Source organism: Vulpes vulpes, chromosome 8 (assembly GCF_048418805.1).
Source record: "Vulpes vulpes isolate BD-2025 chromosome 8, VulVul3, whole genome shotgun sequence".
Lineage (NCBI taxonomy): Eukaryota > Metazoa > Chordata > Mammalia > Carnivora > Canidae > Vulpes > Vulpes vulpes.
In genome coordinates, this window is record NC_132787.1 from 16,377,744 (window position 1) to 16,395,537 (window position 17,794).

Genomic DNA, 17,794 nt, shown 5'->3' on the forward strand with positions numbered 1-17,794 from the left:
TCTCCATAAAAGCAGAAATTCCAAAATGTTGAATGAATTAAAATATTTGTTTGAACTTAGGATTTAGGCATTTCTGAATCTTGTGGAATTAACAGTGTTTAAAACTGAGAACTAGCCTGACACATAGTAGGAAGAAAGAAAAATGTTGACTAAATCAATGTACGAAATCAATGTATACTTAGGGAATGTCTGTTTGATGCACAGCAGATGGTATAGATATTGAAGCCAAACTGGAAGCATCTCCCCCCCCCCCTTTTTTTACAAACTGTTAATCACAGTCTTTCAGAGTATGTAAAAATACTCAATACTAATGAAAAAATGAAAAAGTCCATTACTAATAAAAAAAAATCCATTACTAATGAGATTCCCTAAGAAGACAATTCTGGTTTTTTTTTTTTTTTAAGATTTTATTTATTTATTCATAGACACAGAGAGAGAGAGAGGCAGAGACACAGGCAAAGGGAGAAGCAGGCTCCATGCAGGGAGCCCGATGTGGGACTCGATCCTGGGTCTCCAAGATCACACCCCAGGCTGCAGATGGCGCCAAACCGCTGCGCCACCGGGGCTGCCCAACAATTCTGATTTTTAACATTTCCTTTTGTGCTTGAAATGGACAGCCAGGACTTTCCTATGCAAAGTGCCAACCTCTATAGCAATAAATGGATTCTTTTTAAAATTAAAACAATGTTGGGATAGGGTTGTTTGTTAATGTTTTGATTCCAGAGTAGTTTCTTATGAGTTTTAATTGAATTTCAGATTCAGATTAAAATGATAATTTACTCATAAAATATTTTAGTATGTTCTGTAGTGCTATAGCTTAGTGGAATCTTCAGAAATATTACAGATTCAGAAAATTACCAAGAATGCAGAAATTGACCAGGGGGAAAATGGCAGTTGTTGAATTTTTAAAAAATTTATACACATATTCACTTAGGACAGACCATTAAGTTTAAGTTATGAAAATGTCAATGTACAAATTTGTAAGCAGGTGGAGCCACATGGTTAGTCATCTAAGGGTTAGAGAGGAGAGGATGACAAAAGAGCAAGATCTGAAATAGACATACAAACTAATTTATTCCTTGTAAGAAATTCCCCAAAAGACTCAGTTTAGTGTGCAGAGTTTTTGTTTTGTTTTGTTTTTTGTCCACAGACTGTACAAAGCTTTCTTAGAAGTAAGAAATTCTAAGTATCTACAACCCTTGAGTAGATTTGGTGATGTCTGCATTCACTACATTATCTCCCAAAATTGACTTTCTAAATAAAAAAATCTTGTTTCCAGACACAGAGATCTTCACAACCATTTCCCGAGTGTATCACTCTATCCTATGGTTCTCTATCTACTATTCTTCCCGTCTAGAATTTTTTTCTTCCTCTCCTGGAAAACATGTCTTCATTCTTTAAGAACAAACTCAAGTATAATTGCTTCCACGAAGTTTTTTGCTAACTCCTTTCGGAAACATTAATCCCCTCCTCGGCAATGTTTCCGTAGCTTCTATCTCAGGATGTATAGCATCGCACTGTCATGATCTGTCCCTTTCCCAACAGCCTCACTAGTTTGTAAGTCCTAGTATAGAAGGCAGGGATTGTGTATTAGTCGTCATCAAATGTTCAGCATCTTGCACAGTTTAGTCCACAGATGGTATTTCATAAACATTGCATATTTCAGCAGAAGACAATGTGCATACAAAACCCCCTAAAGTATATTTAAAGATTCATAGAGAATGCAGAATGCCTATTTTTAAATTAGGAAGATTCCCCTTTTTCCCCTTATGACAAAATTCTTACCTTAGTCTTAATAGTGAACATTCCACAATGTCTAAATATAATGGATGTCATCTGCAGACATCTGAAGTTATTCATGGCACATAAGCATCATAGCAGTAGGCCCAACATCATTAAAATGTAAACTAAATGCATGGCTAGAAATGTGTTTTCATTTTATTTACTGAGACCATAAGGGTTGTGATGCTAATGTAATGCAAATGGTACCACAAACCACTGAGAAAATAAAAATTTAGCCAGGAATGTCTTGTATTCTGGTATTGCCCTGAATTCCAATAGTACTATTTATACCACTTGATGTTATGTCCTACCCTGTGAATAGTTACGGGCATGTGTTGAACTCCTACTAGATTACTTGGTCACTTACTTTTACATCCCTATTAGTACCTGCCTTGAAATATGTAATCAATGAATGCTTGTTCATAAATTAGTCTTCCATGGCTTATCAACCATGCTTATCTATACTTCTGCATCAATTAAGCATCTTGATACTTATAGATCTAAGTTGTTAATATTCAATCTGCAAGAAGAAGTCAAAGATGTTATTTGAATGGCTTGACCAAGAATGCCCAGGATATTATGTCTTTGATAAAGGCTGTCTAAGCCTTATTTAATATGGTATCAGTAATATGGTATTGCTTATTTATGACCACTTTGAGTCACTGGGTCTTTGGATTGTAGCAGTTTATGATAACACATTCTTTCACTCTGACCTCAAATTGGAGTCAGATCTCCCACAAATTCTTTATTCATTCTAATCTTTTGCTATTTCCCTGAACTGATGGCACAAAAGGTCCTAATTTGCCTTTGCATTAATACAAAACATATTTATAGTACAAATAATATCACTGTCTATGGGGCAGACCTCCCAGTTACATCAGTGGATTTATGGGGACTGAAGATGAGGATGCCAGAAAGGGCATGGGCTCTCCCCCAAAATAAGGGCAAAAGAAAAAGAAGCATTGCATCTGAAATTATTCCCCAACACTAGCACTGCTTATATTTGCAAGAAGGTATTGGATGCTCTGTTGTTTCTCTTTAACAACACTCTTTCTTAGTACCCTTCTCAAATATATCTTCCATGGTTTACTTTGCAGAGAACCTAAACAGAAATTGAAAATATTTTCCCACCTATATTTCATAGCACTCCTATCCGGCAAATGCTCAAGGGTGGAAAGAAAACAAAATCAGACATGAAGGAGATCTAGGAATTAGTCAGGTAGGGTCATGTTGTAGCATTCCTGCTGATTCCAGAAGGATAAGATCTATTGTTAGGAAAAATTTTCTATTGCTTCAGTCCTGACCTAGGTGAATTAATATCCCAATTGAACCTAAATTTCAGATATGTGGTCACTGGCAGAGCTAGTGAATATTCTATCTCTATCTCTCCCTAGACCTCTGTTCGCTCTGGCCACTTTCCAGGGTGTTCCCGTGGTGTAAGCCACTGTGCCAGCCTCTTTTGCCATCCCTGCATCTCCTGTTTCCCCACCCAGTGACTGCTGGACTCTAGCTAGGTACTGCCTGCATTGCCTTTCTACATCTGTAACTGGATCTTCTCCTTAGATCCTGCCACTGGGACGTAGTTTGATTTATTCCTCTGCTGACCAGGAATCTGAACTCTCATTCTGATGATAACAGACACTCAAAAACATTAAAGAATTAACTAGTTAAGAAAGTGTTGGGTAGCATGCATTGTCAGTAGAATGAGATCACCTGTTTGTTGGCTTTCAGCACTGCCCTCAGTGTGGCGATCTGCTCCCGTTTGGTGCTCAGCAGGGACTTGAGCTTGAGGATCTCTTCCATTAAGGCTTCCTTGTCTTTATCGATCATGGGGGCCAGCTCCCGTGCCGCTGCTCTTTGACGAGACAGTTGCAAGGACCGGTCCACAGCTTTCTGCAGATGCTTGATTTGGTCCCGGATTATGGCATTAAGGTTGTAGATATTCATTGGCTCTTTGCGGATGTCACTTGTATCTAATACTGGAGATGATGGTGGGGCAGTAATAACAGGAGAGATTGTGGGGGTCTTGGTTGGACTTGGCTCTTTGCTGGCCTCTGTGTTTTCTTTTGAAACTGGTTCAGGTGAGGTCCTTGTTTCTACTGGGGATGACACACCCCTCCTGGCTAATCGTGGAGACAAAAGTCCCCTGGGATCATCAGGCCCTTTCAGGCTGCCACTACGAGTGACTCTGCTTTGCCTATAGTAATCCAGCATGACCCTGTTGGGGGTTTCATTATTACACAGACATACATGATGGTAAAGCTGGGCTAGCTCTTCACTAAATGTCACCAACTCATCCTGGGCTGTATTAAGGGTATTGTGATTTTCGTTGGCTATGCTGGTCATCTTTTGTAATTCCTTCTCCATGTGTGCCATCTTCTCTCCACTCTCCTTGGTGGTCTTCTCAAGACTTGTAACCTGCTCATCATACATTTGGATCTTACTCTCATACTTGGCTTTCTCTTCAGTATAGTTTTCTACAGATTTATTATATTTCTCCTTTAAGGCCTTAATTTCAGCTTTCAAGTCAATCACCTCAGTTACTGCCACCCTATATTTGCATTCAAGGATCTCTAAGCCATTGATGTCCACTTCGTAGTCATGGGCCTCCTCCCCTGAGTCCCGTCCCTTCTCCCCATCCAGCTCAGCCTTGAGTTCTTTGCTGCTTTGTAGGCCTCTCATGGCATTAACATGTTCTGTGAGCCGGTGCACCCGTTCATGCTGCTCTGTCAGTGCTCCCTTGGTATGTTCCAGCTGTGTTTGTGATTCCTGGAGATTGGCCAGAAGAATGGCCTTTTCCCGCTCTACCTGTAATGGCAAAAAAAAAAAAAAAAAGTTCTCTGAATGACTTCAATGCAATGCCAACGATGTACTTGATCCATTCAGAGTCAGGCATGTATACATTTAAAAAAACTGCAGCAGAGCCAATGTCCTCATTATTTCAAATTAAATTGGAGTGTGTTTTCTTATTTCAGCAGTTCTGGTAAGTCAATCAGTTAAAAGTTTATTACTTTAAAAGAATTATGCTATGCATATTTACTCATCCAAATTCTCATGCATTATATGCATACACTCATGAAACTTGAATGTTATTCAAACAATCTTATTTTTATCTTTTAACACCTTGTAGAAAACATAACAAGATGTCAAGAGATAGTACTTGGCCCTGTATTTTGAGAGCCTTAGGGTATATCTGTTCCTTAGCTCATGTGGGAACCTGTTGTCAGGTGCCTATAATCAGTCATCCTTTCCTTCTGAGAGCTCAACCCCAAATCAGATTTAACACCTAAAGCTTTAACTTACAAAAGAATGCTGGGAACCTTAATCATCCCCTTAAAAAAATAAGCATTTACTCCCCAAAATAGACATGGAAAACACTTGATAGCTTTTATTTTAATTTTTTTAAGATTTTAATTATTTATTCATGAGAGACCCAGAGAGACAGGCAGAGACATAGGCAGAGGGAGAAGTAGGCTCCCACAGGGAGCCCGATGCAGGACTTGATCCCAGGACTCCAGGATCATGCCTTGAGCTGAAGGCAGATGCTCAACCACTGAGCCACCCAGATGTCCTGATAGCTTTTAATATAAAAGTTAGAGTACAGAGTTTTAGAGTTAAAAGAACAATTTTAAAATTGTTTCCATTCCTTCAGCCCAAGTAGGAATTTAAAAAATTAGCAATTTATTTAAATAAATATAAATGAATAAATATACGGTCTCAATATAAAATATTGTGTCATTAAATATAAATATATAAGAAATTATGATAGGAGAATTTAAAAAACTACCTTCAGGGGATCCCTGGGTGGCTCAGTGGTTTGGCGCCTGCCTTTGGCCCAGGGCATGATCCTGGAGTCCCGGGATCGAGTCCCGCATCGGGCTCCCAGCATGGAGCCTGCTTCTCCCTCTGCCTGTCTCTCTCTCTCTCTCTCTATCATAAATAAATAAATCTTAAAAAAATAAAAAATAAAAAAATAAAAAACCACCTTCTGTCCCTCTATACAGGTAATCATTATGAATTAAAAGTTTTTACATGCTGAAGACCTGGGTAGTTCAGTCAGCTAAGTGTCTGCCTTCAGCTCATGTCATGGTCTCAGGGTCCTGGGATCAAGCCTCACGTTGGGCTCCCTGCTGAGCAGGGAGCCTGCTTCTCCCTCTCCCACTGTCCCTCCCCCTGCTCATGCTCTCTCTCTCTCTCTCTCCCTCAAATAAACAAATAAAATCTTAAAAAAAAAAAAGTCTTTACATGCTTATAACATAGATGTGTTTTTCAGTAAGCAAATAATATTGAGACCTGTTTTAAAGATAATGGATTGATTTTGAATGTTTTTATATCTAAAAGAATTTATCAATTTGAACTTTTAAATTTTCCTGGATCATACATTACATCCCTCCAAACTTCTAAATTCCTAGGAGATAAGTAAAATTATCATTATATTAGCATGATAAATAACAATTATTAAACTACAAATAATATAACACCAGCATAATACTCTAGGAGATCTATACCTATCTATAAATTTGTAATATAGTATGGTAGTTTTTTAATAGATTGAGATATTGCCAAACTTTATTTTTTTAAAAAAGATTTATCTATTTTAGAGAAGAGTGAGTGAGCAAGTAGGAGTGGGGGGAGGAAGAGGGAGAGAGAGCCTTAAGCAGACTATGCGCTGAGTGGGAACCCTATGCAGGGTTTGATCTCATGACCCTGAAATCACAACCTGAGCCAAAACCAAGGGCCAGACACTGAACCAATTGTGCCACCCAGGAACCCCAGTAGAGTAGTATTTTTATGATTCTTTGTGGTATGATATCCTTCATATTATTATCATATATAGACAGTCCTCACTTATGGTTCTAATATGCATGAATTTCAGTGATCATGGTTAGTTAAAACACCAGTCCCTCCAAACACAGTACATTAACTGTGGGCAATGTGTAAAGTATAAACTTTGCTGCTTCAGTCTACAAAATCACTACATAGTAACATGACCAGTGACCAATCAACATCACTTCTTTCAAAGTCTTTCAGTGATTGGTCATAGTGTATCTATTATTCAATTCATTCACAGAGAGCAAAGTGTAGTTGTGTTGTCTTGTTTTCTTGTCTCCCAGTGGTAATCCCCCATGATGTTTTACCAAAATAGATAGTCCAAAAAAGGAAATGGGGAAGGAAGGAAGGAAGGAAGGAAGGAAGGAAGGAAGGAAGGAAGGAAAGAAGGAAGGAAGGAAGGAAGGAAGGAAGGAAGGAAGGAAGGAAGGAAGGAAGGAAAGAAGGAAGGAAGGAAGGAAGGAAGGAAGGAAGGAAGGAAGGAAGACAGAATGAAGAAAGGAAGGAAAAAGGAAAAGAAGGAAGGAAAGAACAAGTAGCAGAGAAGCAAAACGTGGCAATATTGGAAATGAAATTTGAATCAGACACAAATGGAGTTACAGAAGAAATTGTTGAATGTGACAATGTTGACATTGATGTCATTTGAAGGGATTTAGATATGCAGCCAAAGCAATTTGGTGAAGGAGAATGCATCAACATGAATCAAAAAAAAGTTGTTACAAAAATAAAAAAAAAAAGTTGTTAGAAAAAAGGATAAAAATGTCCTAGAGGAAGTGTGTGACATGAGCACACTTAAAGGTACTATCAGAGATATTTTCAGACAGTGAAAGTGCAAAGGATAGAGTGTTGAACGCTGACCCAAACTTAGGAGTATGACAGGCATAGAAAAGATTCTTGTTTCATAAATTATATGATGAGAAGAAGGGAAGATGGAACTGTTCTTGGTAAGCTTTTTGGGGGGTGTAGGCACCATTTAAATTTTTGTTTCAAAAGCTTGGATGTCTCTGATATTCTGTAAAATATAAAGTTAATTTCCCTAGTCTTTCAGGGGAGGATTAAATTTTTATTTCAAAGTTTTTTTTTTAACAAGGAAAACTTTAAATACATTTCTACTTTTTGGATTTCAGTGTACTAAGTAGTTTTACTATTTTTCATTTCTTTATACATTAAGAGAGTTTTTAATGTTTTGACAAAAATTTTTTAAAGATTACAGAACAAAGGGCACCTGGCTAGCTCAGTTGGTAGAGCAGGAGATTCCTGATCATAGGGTCCTGAGTTCAAGCTCTGCATTGGACATAGAGCTTACTTAAAAAAGCAAAACAAAACGAGACAAGACAAAAGCAGAACAATTGATTTTCTCCATTAGTTATGAGTTTGTTTTGCATGGTTTCAGCTTGCACAATCATTTATGGCCCAGCAATATCATGTAAAGCAAGGATTGCTTATATAATAGGGTCATGAAATTAGAACTAAAAATACAGTTTTGTTATTTTAAATTATTATTAGAGGCTTCTATTGTAGTTTTGATTTTATGACATAGTATTTGCCCATATCTAGAACACAATCCACAAATTACATATTCTAGCTACAGAAACCAAAATATCCCCCAAAATAGTATAACAGGTTTAAAAAAACAAAAAACCAACTGGGGCTATATCATCAGAACTTGACTCTAATTTTGGCACCAATATTTACCTGGCTATGTGAGTGGGCAAGCTTCAGTTTATGATCTTATAAAGGGATGATTGAGTCAGATAATGAATATAACGCTCAAGGTATTATAATATTAGCTGTCGTTAACACTTGGGTAACTGATTATTTTCATGACCAAAATGTTTCTACATGGCAAACTTTGTTTCATAGATTTGTATCTGTATGTGCATATGTGCAAAAACAACCTTTTCATTTCAAAGTCAAGATATACTTCAATACAAATTCTTTTAGTTGGGTTTCATTAGATATAACAAATTGTATCCCCATAGTTGAAGATGAATTGACTTATCCAGACTGTTGGGCAATAACTTTAAGTGAAAAACCCAGGTAATTAGGTAACATGGTACTTAATAAAAAGCCAAGACATTTGAATTTTTGATAATGGAGACAGAAAATCTCTAAATATTCTGTTATTGGTATTGTATTAATCTCAATGAAAATGGATTATTTCAGGAGTTTTCTTTTTCTCTTGAAAATTAAGGGAATTTGGTCAGAAAAGCCTAAACATCATTTGGTTAGTTACATAATTACAACAGACAAAGCTGTTTTCAAAAAGTCTTTTAATACAGGGTGCCTGGGTGGCTCAGTTAAGCATTTGACTCTTGATTTTGGCTCAGGTCTTGATCTCAGGGTCATAAATTTAAGCCCTGCATTGGGCTCCATGCTGGTTGTGGAGTCTACTTAAAAACAAAAACAAAAAAACAAAAAAAACCAACAAAAAAACCTTTTAATAGTAAAAGCTTTTGAATACAATAAAAATTGGACCAGAACAAAATGTACTGAATGTGTCTCAAACTCATTTTTAGAGGAAAAAGTGTTATAATGAATGAGGTAATATCATTAGGAGAGTTCCAATCTGTGCTCTGCCAATTCCAATTTTATTTTTTATTTTTTAATTTTATTTTATTTTCCAATTCCAATTTTAAAATAACATTTTTAAGTCTAAAAGATAAATCTATCAAATTCTTCAGGATAACTCTACAGAAAACATCAGATTTTTAAATTTTTTTATTGTCTCTTTCGTGTATGTGTCTTCCACATACTCAGAACATTTCTGGTGGGATCACTTGACCAGAGAATGATATCCAAATTTACACATATTAGCACCTTTTCCCCAGAGAATTAAGATAGGCCTGCTCCCTCCCAAAGATAACTAAACTGTGGATAATTTTTATATAATTCCCCCATGATATTTTCTCCCAGCTACTTAGGTTTGGAGTGCTTTAATTGTATTTGGATTTCAGAAGCAGTACGTAAACTAAGATATGTTGTTGTGCTTTGAATTAATAAATGCAAAGCATTTCAAATATTAAAATTACATTCATTTTAAGTGTACTGTTTTAATCTCCGTTTGTGAAGAATTTATCCAAGAGACACCTGCTGAGTTAATTATCATCCTCTATAGTGACTAAGAATGGTTGCTTTATATCTCTTTCTATAATTTCCATCTTTTATCTGAAACTGAGGATTTTATTTTTTATAGTAGGGCTGGTTGTTTTGCCAGAAAACTTGAATGCAGAATTTGTGAACTCTTTAATCTAGTGTAAGCATACAGTATATGTTAACTATTATTACAGTTGTCATTATGTCCAATTGAATTTTAAGTAATCGCTACTCCCTTGGGACACCTGGGTGGCTCAGTGTTTGAGCATCCGCCTTCAGCCCGGGGAGTGATCCTGGAGTCCCGGGATTGAGTCCCGCATAGGGCTCCTTGCATGGAGCCTGCTTCTCCTCCCTCTGCCTGTGTCTCTGCCCCTCTCTCTCTCTGTCTCTCATGAATAAATAAATAAAATCTTAAAAAAAAAAAAGTAATCGCTACTCCCAATGTGGGGTTCGAACCACAACCCCAAGATCAAGAGTCACCTGCAAGGCATCCCTCCCAAAGAAATTTTTTTAATTTCACTGAATGTTTATCTTTTAAATAAACACATTTACATGTATTGAATACAGATAGATTCTTTTGCGGAAAAACAAAAGAAAAGATAACCACAATTTGCACTTTTATATTAAGATTTTTATAGGAAAAGAAATCAAAGTTGTTTTATAGGTTATTAACTTTCATCAAGTCTTTATCCTGGTCAACTGACTCAACTTGACACTTGACTGCTTTGTGTGATTCTTATTATCACAGTACATGTAGTATCGACATACACAAATAGAACTCCGAAATAAACTCAGAGAAGAATTCAGAGAATTCAGAGAAGAATTTATTCTTCTCTGCTGGAAGTGAAGCAATTCTGGCAACGCTTCACTTCAAATCTGTGCCCAAACAAGAACTGTGAAAAAGATCAACCTTGGACAAGATGAACCTGGTAAAACAGAGTTACCATATGACTCAGCAATTCCACTCCTAGGTATATATGGAAGAGAATTAAAACATATGCATATGCAAAAACTTGTTCATAAATATTCATTCCATTATTCATAAGAGTCAAGTGGAAACTATTAAAATATTCATCACTGGTAAATGGATATATAGAATGTGGTATATCCAAACAATGGAATATTATTGGGCAATAATAAAAAGAATGAGGTACTAATATATGTTGTAACATGTTATGCTAAGTGGAAAAGGCCAGTCATGCAAGGCTACCTATTATATGATTCTATTTACATCAAATGTCAAACTAGACAAATCTCTCAAGACAGAATGTAGGTTAGTATTTGCTTGGGGCTCGAGTGGCTAATGGGCACATGGTTTATTTTTGGTGCAATGAAAATGTTCTAAAATTGACTGTGGTGATGGCTGCACAATTTTGTAAATGTACAAAAACCATTGGATTATACCCTATAACTGGGTGGACATATGGTATATGAATTATATATCAAAAAAGTTGTCCTTAAAAAAGATGACCTAGGCTCTTACTGTTGTGATAGTAGATGCTCTTTTTATGTTTTCTGATGTATGGCAAAAAAGTAAAGCTTCTGAGAAATGTATTTGCCTATAAAAAGTAAATTAAAGATAATCATTAGGACGCCTGTGTGGCTAAGTGTCTGCCTTCAGCTCAGGTTGTGATTCCAGGGTCCAGGATCAAGTCCTGCATCTGGCTCCCTGCAGGGAGCCTGCTTCTCCTTCTGCCTTTGTCTCTGCCTCTCTGTGTGTGTCTCTCATGAATAAATAAAATCTTAAAATAATAAAAAAAATAAAGATAATCTTTATAAAATCTGTAATTGTTTAATGAGTCATCAACTTTGTCCTAGGAAATTATATTTGTCATTTGAAAAACACAAACTGATCAATCTTCTTTTAATTAATTTCACCCCATAAATATTCTAATTTATATATTATATATTATATATTCTAATTTTCATAAACATTCTGTAAGTCTTTGTTAAACCAGAGAATATTTGTTTGACACTCTCTCTGTAGCAACTCTACTGTTTTTGACTTTGGGCAAATGACAAAAACAGATCTGTGCCTCAGTTTCACATGCTATCTGTAAAATGAGCATAATAATACTAGCCACCCTATACAGTTGTTATAGGTACCAACCAATTAAGCAAATATATAAAAATTGCTTTGACATCTTATTGGACATGGAGCAAATTGACCACTTACCATTAAAATTGTTTTTAATAGAGTGGACCTAAATATAATATGAATCTTTATTTCTTTCACATCCATGAGGATACAATAAAACATCAGTTTCAGTTTCAGAGAAATATTGCTCTTTTATCACATTAAATGTGAAATTGTATAGCTGGTGTGATACCAAAAAGAAAAATCCAAAGAGTTTACTCCTTAGTTTGACCTCCTGCAATGTGAGGTTAAACAGAGGCTGTTTATCAGAGGCAGAAGTTTTGACATAAGCATAGAGACTCCTTTAAATAGATTAAATAATTTAGTTATCCCAGACAAGAACTACTTATTTTCATTCTAATAAAACTAATTAAAGTACTTGGTTGTCACCGGAAAATATCAATTACAGTTCCCCTTGAACAATGCAGTACTGCTGATTGAAAACCTTACCAATAACATAAATAGTTTATCAATACATATTTTGTATGTTATGTGTATTATATACTTTTATTTATGATAAAGTAAGCTAGAGAAAAAAGTTATTAAGAAAATCATAAGGAAGAGACACCTTTACAGTAGGGTACTGTATGTATTTTTTAAAAAATCTGCATGTAAGCAGACATGTGTGGTTCAAAGCCTGTGTTGTTTAAGGCTCAGCTGTATACTCTATTTGAAATAACCGAGTCTTGAGGGCAACACAACTCTAGGAGGTACTATTTAAATTGTAGTTGTCCTAGATTTTTTGTATTAATTATTACCATTTCCCAGCAGATGGCAGTACGATCTCTTTGACTTGGGTATGATGTTTTCAAAAGGTTTCTTTAATCCTAAGGAAGAAAATCCTTTTAAAAGCTGCATATTCCCTAGTACAGGGTGTTGGATCCCTCCCTGTGCCTTTCTGTATCTCCACAAACTGTCAACATTAACAAAGTACAGGTGTTCCATGCAGTACTTTGGACCCCAGCCAAAAGAAATCCTAAAAGACAAGGGAACTATGAAAATACAAGCTGTGATATCCAAAGTATGCTGATGTTAGAAGCCAAGGTACACAAGATTGAGAGCTGCCTAACATTTTGGCAATTGCCATGCCTAAGACAGCCATAATTTCAAAATCCCAGGTGGCTTTACATAAAAATTTTATCATAACTCACTGGGTGGTGATGTTAAGACCACTCTAGACTTCTCTGGCAGCAATACTGCACCTGACTGATGAGAGGTGCATCAGTTTGGTCCTCATTTTCTCTTCTTAGCATGAATACCCACATGTTTCACTACAGAAATGTTAAATATTATTTGATCATTCACTGCTGCACCTGGTCCCATTAGAGATGTCATAAAATATATAGTATATGCTGCATATTACCTTTCTACATTCTGAACATTTAATTTCAAAACACACCTGGCCCCAAGCATTTCAGATAGCCACATTTAAAGTACATTTTATTGGGGGTGCCTGGGTGGTTGAACGCTGCCTTCAGCTCAGGGTGTGATCCTGGGGTGGTGGGACGGAGTCCCACATCGGGCTCCCTGCATGGAGCTTCTCCCTCTGCCTCTGCCTGTCTCCTTCAGTGTCTCTCATGAATAAATAAATAAAATCTTCAAAAAAAGAAGGTACATTTTATTGCTTGCTCCTTGGAATGTCCAGAAGAGTGGCACTGAGACACAGTATATGCTGCAAGGTGCATTAGTACTATTGTGTATCAGAACTGTCATACTATTTTCAAGCCTCATTAACATCAAAGACAATTGCAATAACTTCTAGGCAATGTATCCTGTAATTTTTTAAAAAAGATTTTATTTATTATTTATGAGAGACAAAGAGAGAAAGAGGCAGAGACACAGGCAGAGGAAGAAGCAGGCTCCTCACTGTAGGACTTGATCCCAGGACCCCGGAATCACGCCCTGAGCTTAAGGCAACACTCAACTTCTGAGTCACCCAGGCATCCACTGTAATGTTTTTATAATTTGCTTATTTACATAAATTAAACACAAGGAATACATAGCTAAGGAAAAAATAACAGATTATAAACAAAGTTACACATGAAAATATACACTCTGCTATACTTGTACACCATAATTTGAATGAAATATATTTTTAGAAAAAGTTGATACACTTTTTAAAAAATGTTGCTTACCAAAAGATGGCTACTTTGTCTAAAACAAAGTTACACATCAGTGTTGTTGGTGTGAGGCTGGAAGCTACAAAGCTCTTCCTGTGTTGAGCCTGGTTTACATAACTAAATGTGGAGCTAATTTGGGAACACAAAGCCCTGCCTGTGCCCCCTCTATATCTTGACAAACTGTCAACATTAATTAAACATGGGTACACAATTTTCTGCTGTATTGAGGGAAGGTTTAACAAGTGACATTTTTCTCTCCCCTTTTGTTAAATGACTATCCTCCAGCCAACTGTCTAACAGAAAGTTAATATTAATAAAAGCTAAATTAATTCAGTGTTTGATAAATTAGAGGCACTCTGGAGTTGAAATAGTAGTAATAGTTCACAATTATTGAGCATTTACTGTGTGCCTGGCCTTGTTCTAAGCACTCTACACACCTTAACTCATAAACCAAGCCACTTGGAGCATCTGAAATGTGAGTAGGGCATCACATTTTGGTCATCAGGTTGACAGAAGAGATGTATCTAGCACTTAATGGGTTGGGACCAGAGACGCTAAACCTCTTGAAGCTCACTAGTCTAGTGAGGAATTGTCCCAACCCAAATACAAATGACACTCCAACCAAGAATCACTCTCTTGCTGTCTCCACCATTCTTCTTGTTAAATGATTCATCTATTTCAGAATTTTGTATTATTTCAGATTACATTTAGGATTAAATGTGAAAACAGCTCTGAGCTTTCAGCCAATAGCTGTCCCAGTTGAAAACTGTTGAGCTGTTTTATGCATAAAAGCACCTCTTCCTATCATGTTCTACACTGCCACCATAATAAGTAGAAACAAAAAAGTCTCAGAATACTAACTTTTTATCCTAAAGCCACCAACATGATAATTTAAGAAAAACTTTATATTAATTCTATTTAACTTGGGGGCATGATTTCTTATAAATGACCTGTCATGTAAAAATTTTTAATATGTTTGTTATTCTAATTGTATTAGTGTAAACTGAACAAAAGGACATAGACAAATATTACCTACAACAGAGAACTGGATTTTGCAGTCAGGTAAGTCTACATGAAATTCATTTTCTTCCGATGGCCATGCCCTCTTGATTTCAGTTGAATGTTTTGAAAATGAATTCTTTGCTAGTGGCCAAAAGCATAGGGCAGGTAAAATGCACGATATGTTAACTCTTGATGTGATATTGATAATAAACCTATTATTTAAAAAAAATAAACCTATTAAATCAACTTCACTGGTTCTCTAGTTTCTTATTTATTTCTCCTAATTTCACTTTTTAGTCATCATTTCTATAGAGGCAGCAAATTATAAGCCTTCTCTACTATAGAAATAAATGCTTGCCAGAGTCTTGACAGCCTCTTTTTTTTTTTTTTTTTTTTTGACAGCCTCTAATTATCAGCTATACACAAAGAACTTTGGGGGTGGGGGAGGAATAACAGACTGAAGATTAAGCCTCAAACTTAATCACCTGACAAGCCTGTAGAACCAGATTCCTGGTTCAGCAGATCTGTGTGGAGCCCAACAATTTGTAGTACTAAGAAGCCCCCAGGTGATGGTGAAGGTGGTGATGCTGTTCCTCAGGCAAGATTTCCATTAGCACTGGATTAAGGTAGGCAGGGAGGCAAAACCTAAACTAGAAAAGCCATTTCACAGGGAGATAAGCTTAAAGGCCAGGACTCTTCACAAGACCTATAAGTTTGAAGATACTAAAAATTTAAGGTCTAGATTATGTTGGAATAAGAACTCCTAGGTTTCAGATTTATACCTGTTCTGTATTTTGAATCATAGGATGTCCTGGCTAATTTCTATACTCAAAGTCCTTCACATCTTTTAAGGCTTAAGGTATTTCTGTGAAGTCTACCATTATTTTTAAAGCTATACCTACAGTTGTTTGTGATGGAAAAGTTCATTTTTCTGTCATTTCACTTATATGTAAAGCTTCTGAATTTTTTTAATTAGAAATGGATGGAGAGGCTTTCCTCCCTTCACACCTGATTGCAATCTACTGTGACTCTATATTTCTGAAAGCGATGCAAATGAGATTTCATTTCAGCACCTCTTGTGTCTTTCAAAAAAAAAATACTGTACTTTCAAAGTTGCTATTTGAAGAAGCAATATCTCAAAAAATAAGCTAGAAGTAAAATATGAGAACAAGAAATCCCAAAACAGATGACATGCGATCTACAAGAAATCCACTCTCACAGCCCTAAAAGAGATCTTACCTGCATTAGTTGCTGCTTCAACTTCTGTATTTCTGAAATGTTCAGCTCACTGAATAAGTCAGAAACAGGGTGTAGAGACTCTCCTTTCCTTAAAGTGGGAGTCCGATAGTCTCCATTCAGTTTCACAAGGGGCCCATGGATATGCCCATTCATTTTGTCATCATTGTTTGGTTCACTGGCGTCCTCCGTGAACTTGAGGCCATCTACAGAGATGCTGATATGGTTATCATTGAGGGTGATATACTGGGAGAGCTCTTTCCGCAGGATGTTCTTTTGCTCCCTCTCATTTTTTAAGGTCTCAAGGGCTTCTTCCAGTTGGTGCTCCGCGATCTCTTTCAACCGGATGGCATCTTCCAGTTGGCTGTTTAATAGCACAGTTTCCTCCTCAAATCGCTTAATCTCATGCTTTAAGCCTTCATATTCAACCTGAATTAGATAGGATAAAGAAGATTCATAAAACTAAAATTTGGGTCTTACAAAACTGCCATTAACCACTCTAGCAGACCTAATTGTTTAAAAAATTGAAATGTTACACTACTTTTATTGTATACCTGAAACTAATATAACACTGTATGTTAACTAAAAAAAAAAAAAAAAGCACACAGTATATATACTCTTAAGGTAACATAGGATGGTTTCTTTGGAAATTACATATAATTTATAATGTATTATTATATAACTAATAACTAATATATAATTTATAAATACTTTAGTTTTATATAATTCATATATGTAAACTAAATTCTTTGTAGAGATGAAAAAGGGGTCTTAGAATTTCTTTTTATGAGGACCAATGGCCAAAAGGGGGCACTGTTTGCCTTAAAAAAAGACAGGAATAAAAAAAAATAAGTATTGGAATATTTACAACCTAGAAAATATTTTATCATCACTATTACTCTGTCCTATGATGAGAAAATTTTTATATTTAAAGATAAATAACCTAAAAGATCATAATAAGAAGAATTTAATCTCAAATTATGTTTGAGAGTAAAATGAAGCAAAGAAAAATTTCATGTGCTTAATTTGGAATAACAGTAGTGATTGATTATCTGACAATAAAAAAACATATATTGTTATCAATGTAATATTCCTTTATTTTTAAGATTTTATTTATTCATGAGAGACACAGAGAAAGAGAGAGAGAGACAGAGAGAGGCAGAGACACGGGCAGACAGAGAAGCAGGCTCCGCAGAGGGTGCCCAACATGGGACTCGATCCTGGGTCTCCAGGATCAGGCCCTGGCCTGAAGGCAACGCTAAACCGTGGCCTAAACTGCTGAGCCACCAAGGCTGCCCTGTAATATTCCTTTAAATTGAGAACCAAATAACCTGTGTAGACACCCTATTGGTCATGAAAGCCCCTAAGGGAAAGAGGTCTCTACACCGACAGGCCTTTGAGGCCTTGTCCATGGCACTAATTACATGCTACTTTTTAATAACTATTTTATCTCCACAACCACGCTGAAGTCTCCTCAGAAGAAAGAAATACTTGTTATGCACCCAAGTGTCCCTCAGTGCTTCAATATGCTGTCATAGTATTTCAACCGAATTCTGCTCTTCAACAAGTTTGCTATTATGAATGAAAAAAT

General features: G+C 36.2%; 1 protein-coding gene across 8 annotated transcripts in view; it reads right to left on the reverse strand.

Annotated features, from left to right (window-relative positions):
• Nucleotides 1-17,794, reverse strand: part of BICD1 (BICD cargo adaptor 1) — a 224,753-nt gene that overhangs the window by 39,269 nt on the left and 167,690 nt on the right. For all 8 annotated transcript variants that reach the window (XR_012002908.1, XR_012002907.1, XM_026000092.2 and 5 more), the window contains 2 exons: nucleotides 16,207-16,632; nucleotides 3,496-4,590 (listed from right to left, as the gene is read on the reverse strand). Coding sequence is in view for 6 of the 8 variants with exons in the window: in XM_026000092.2 (XP_025855877.1) it covers nucleotides 3,496-4,590; nucleotides 16,207-16,632 (1,521 nt within the window). In the remaining 2 variants the exon portion in view is untranslated. The remainder of the gene's footprint in view (nucleotides 1-3,495; nucleotides 4,591-16,206; nucleotides 16,633-17,794) is intronic.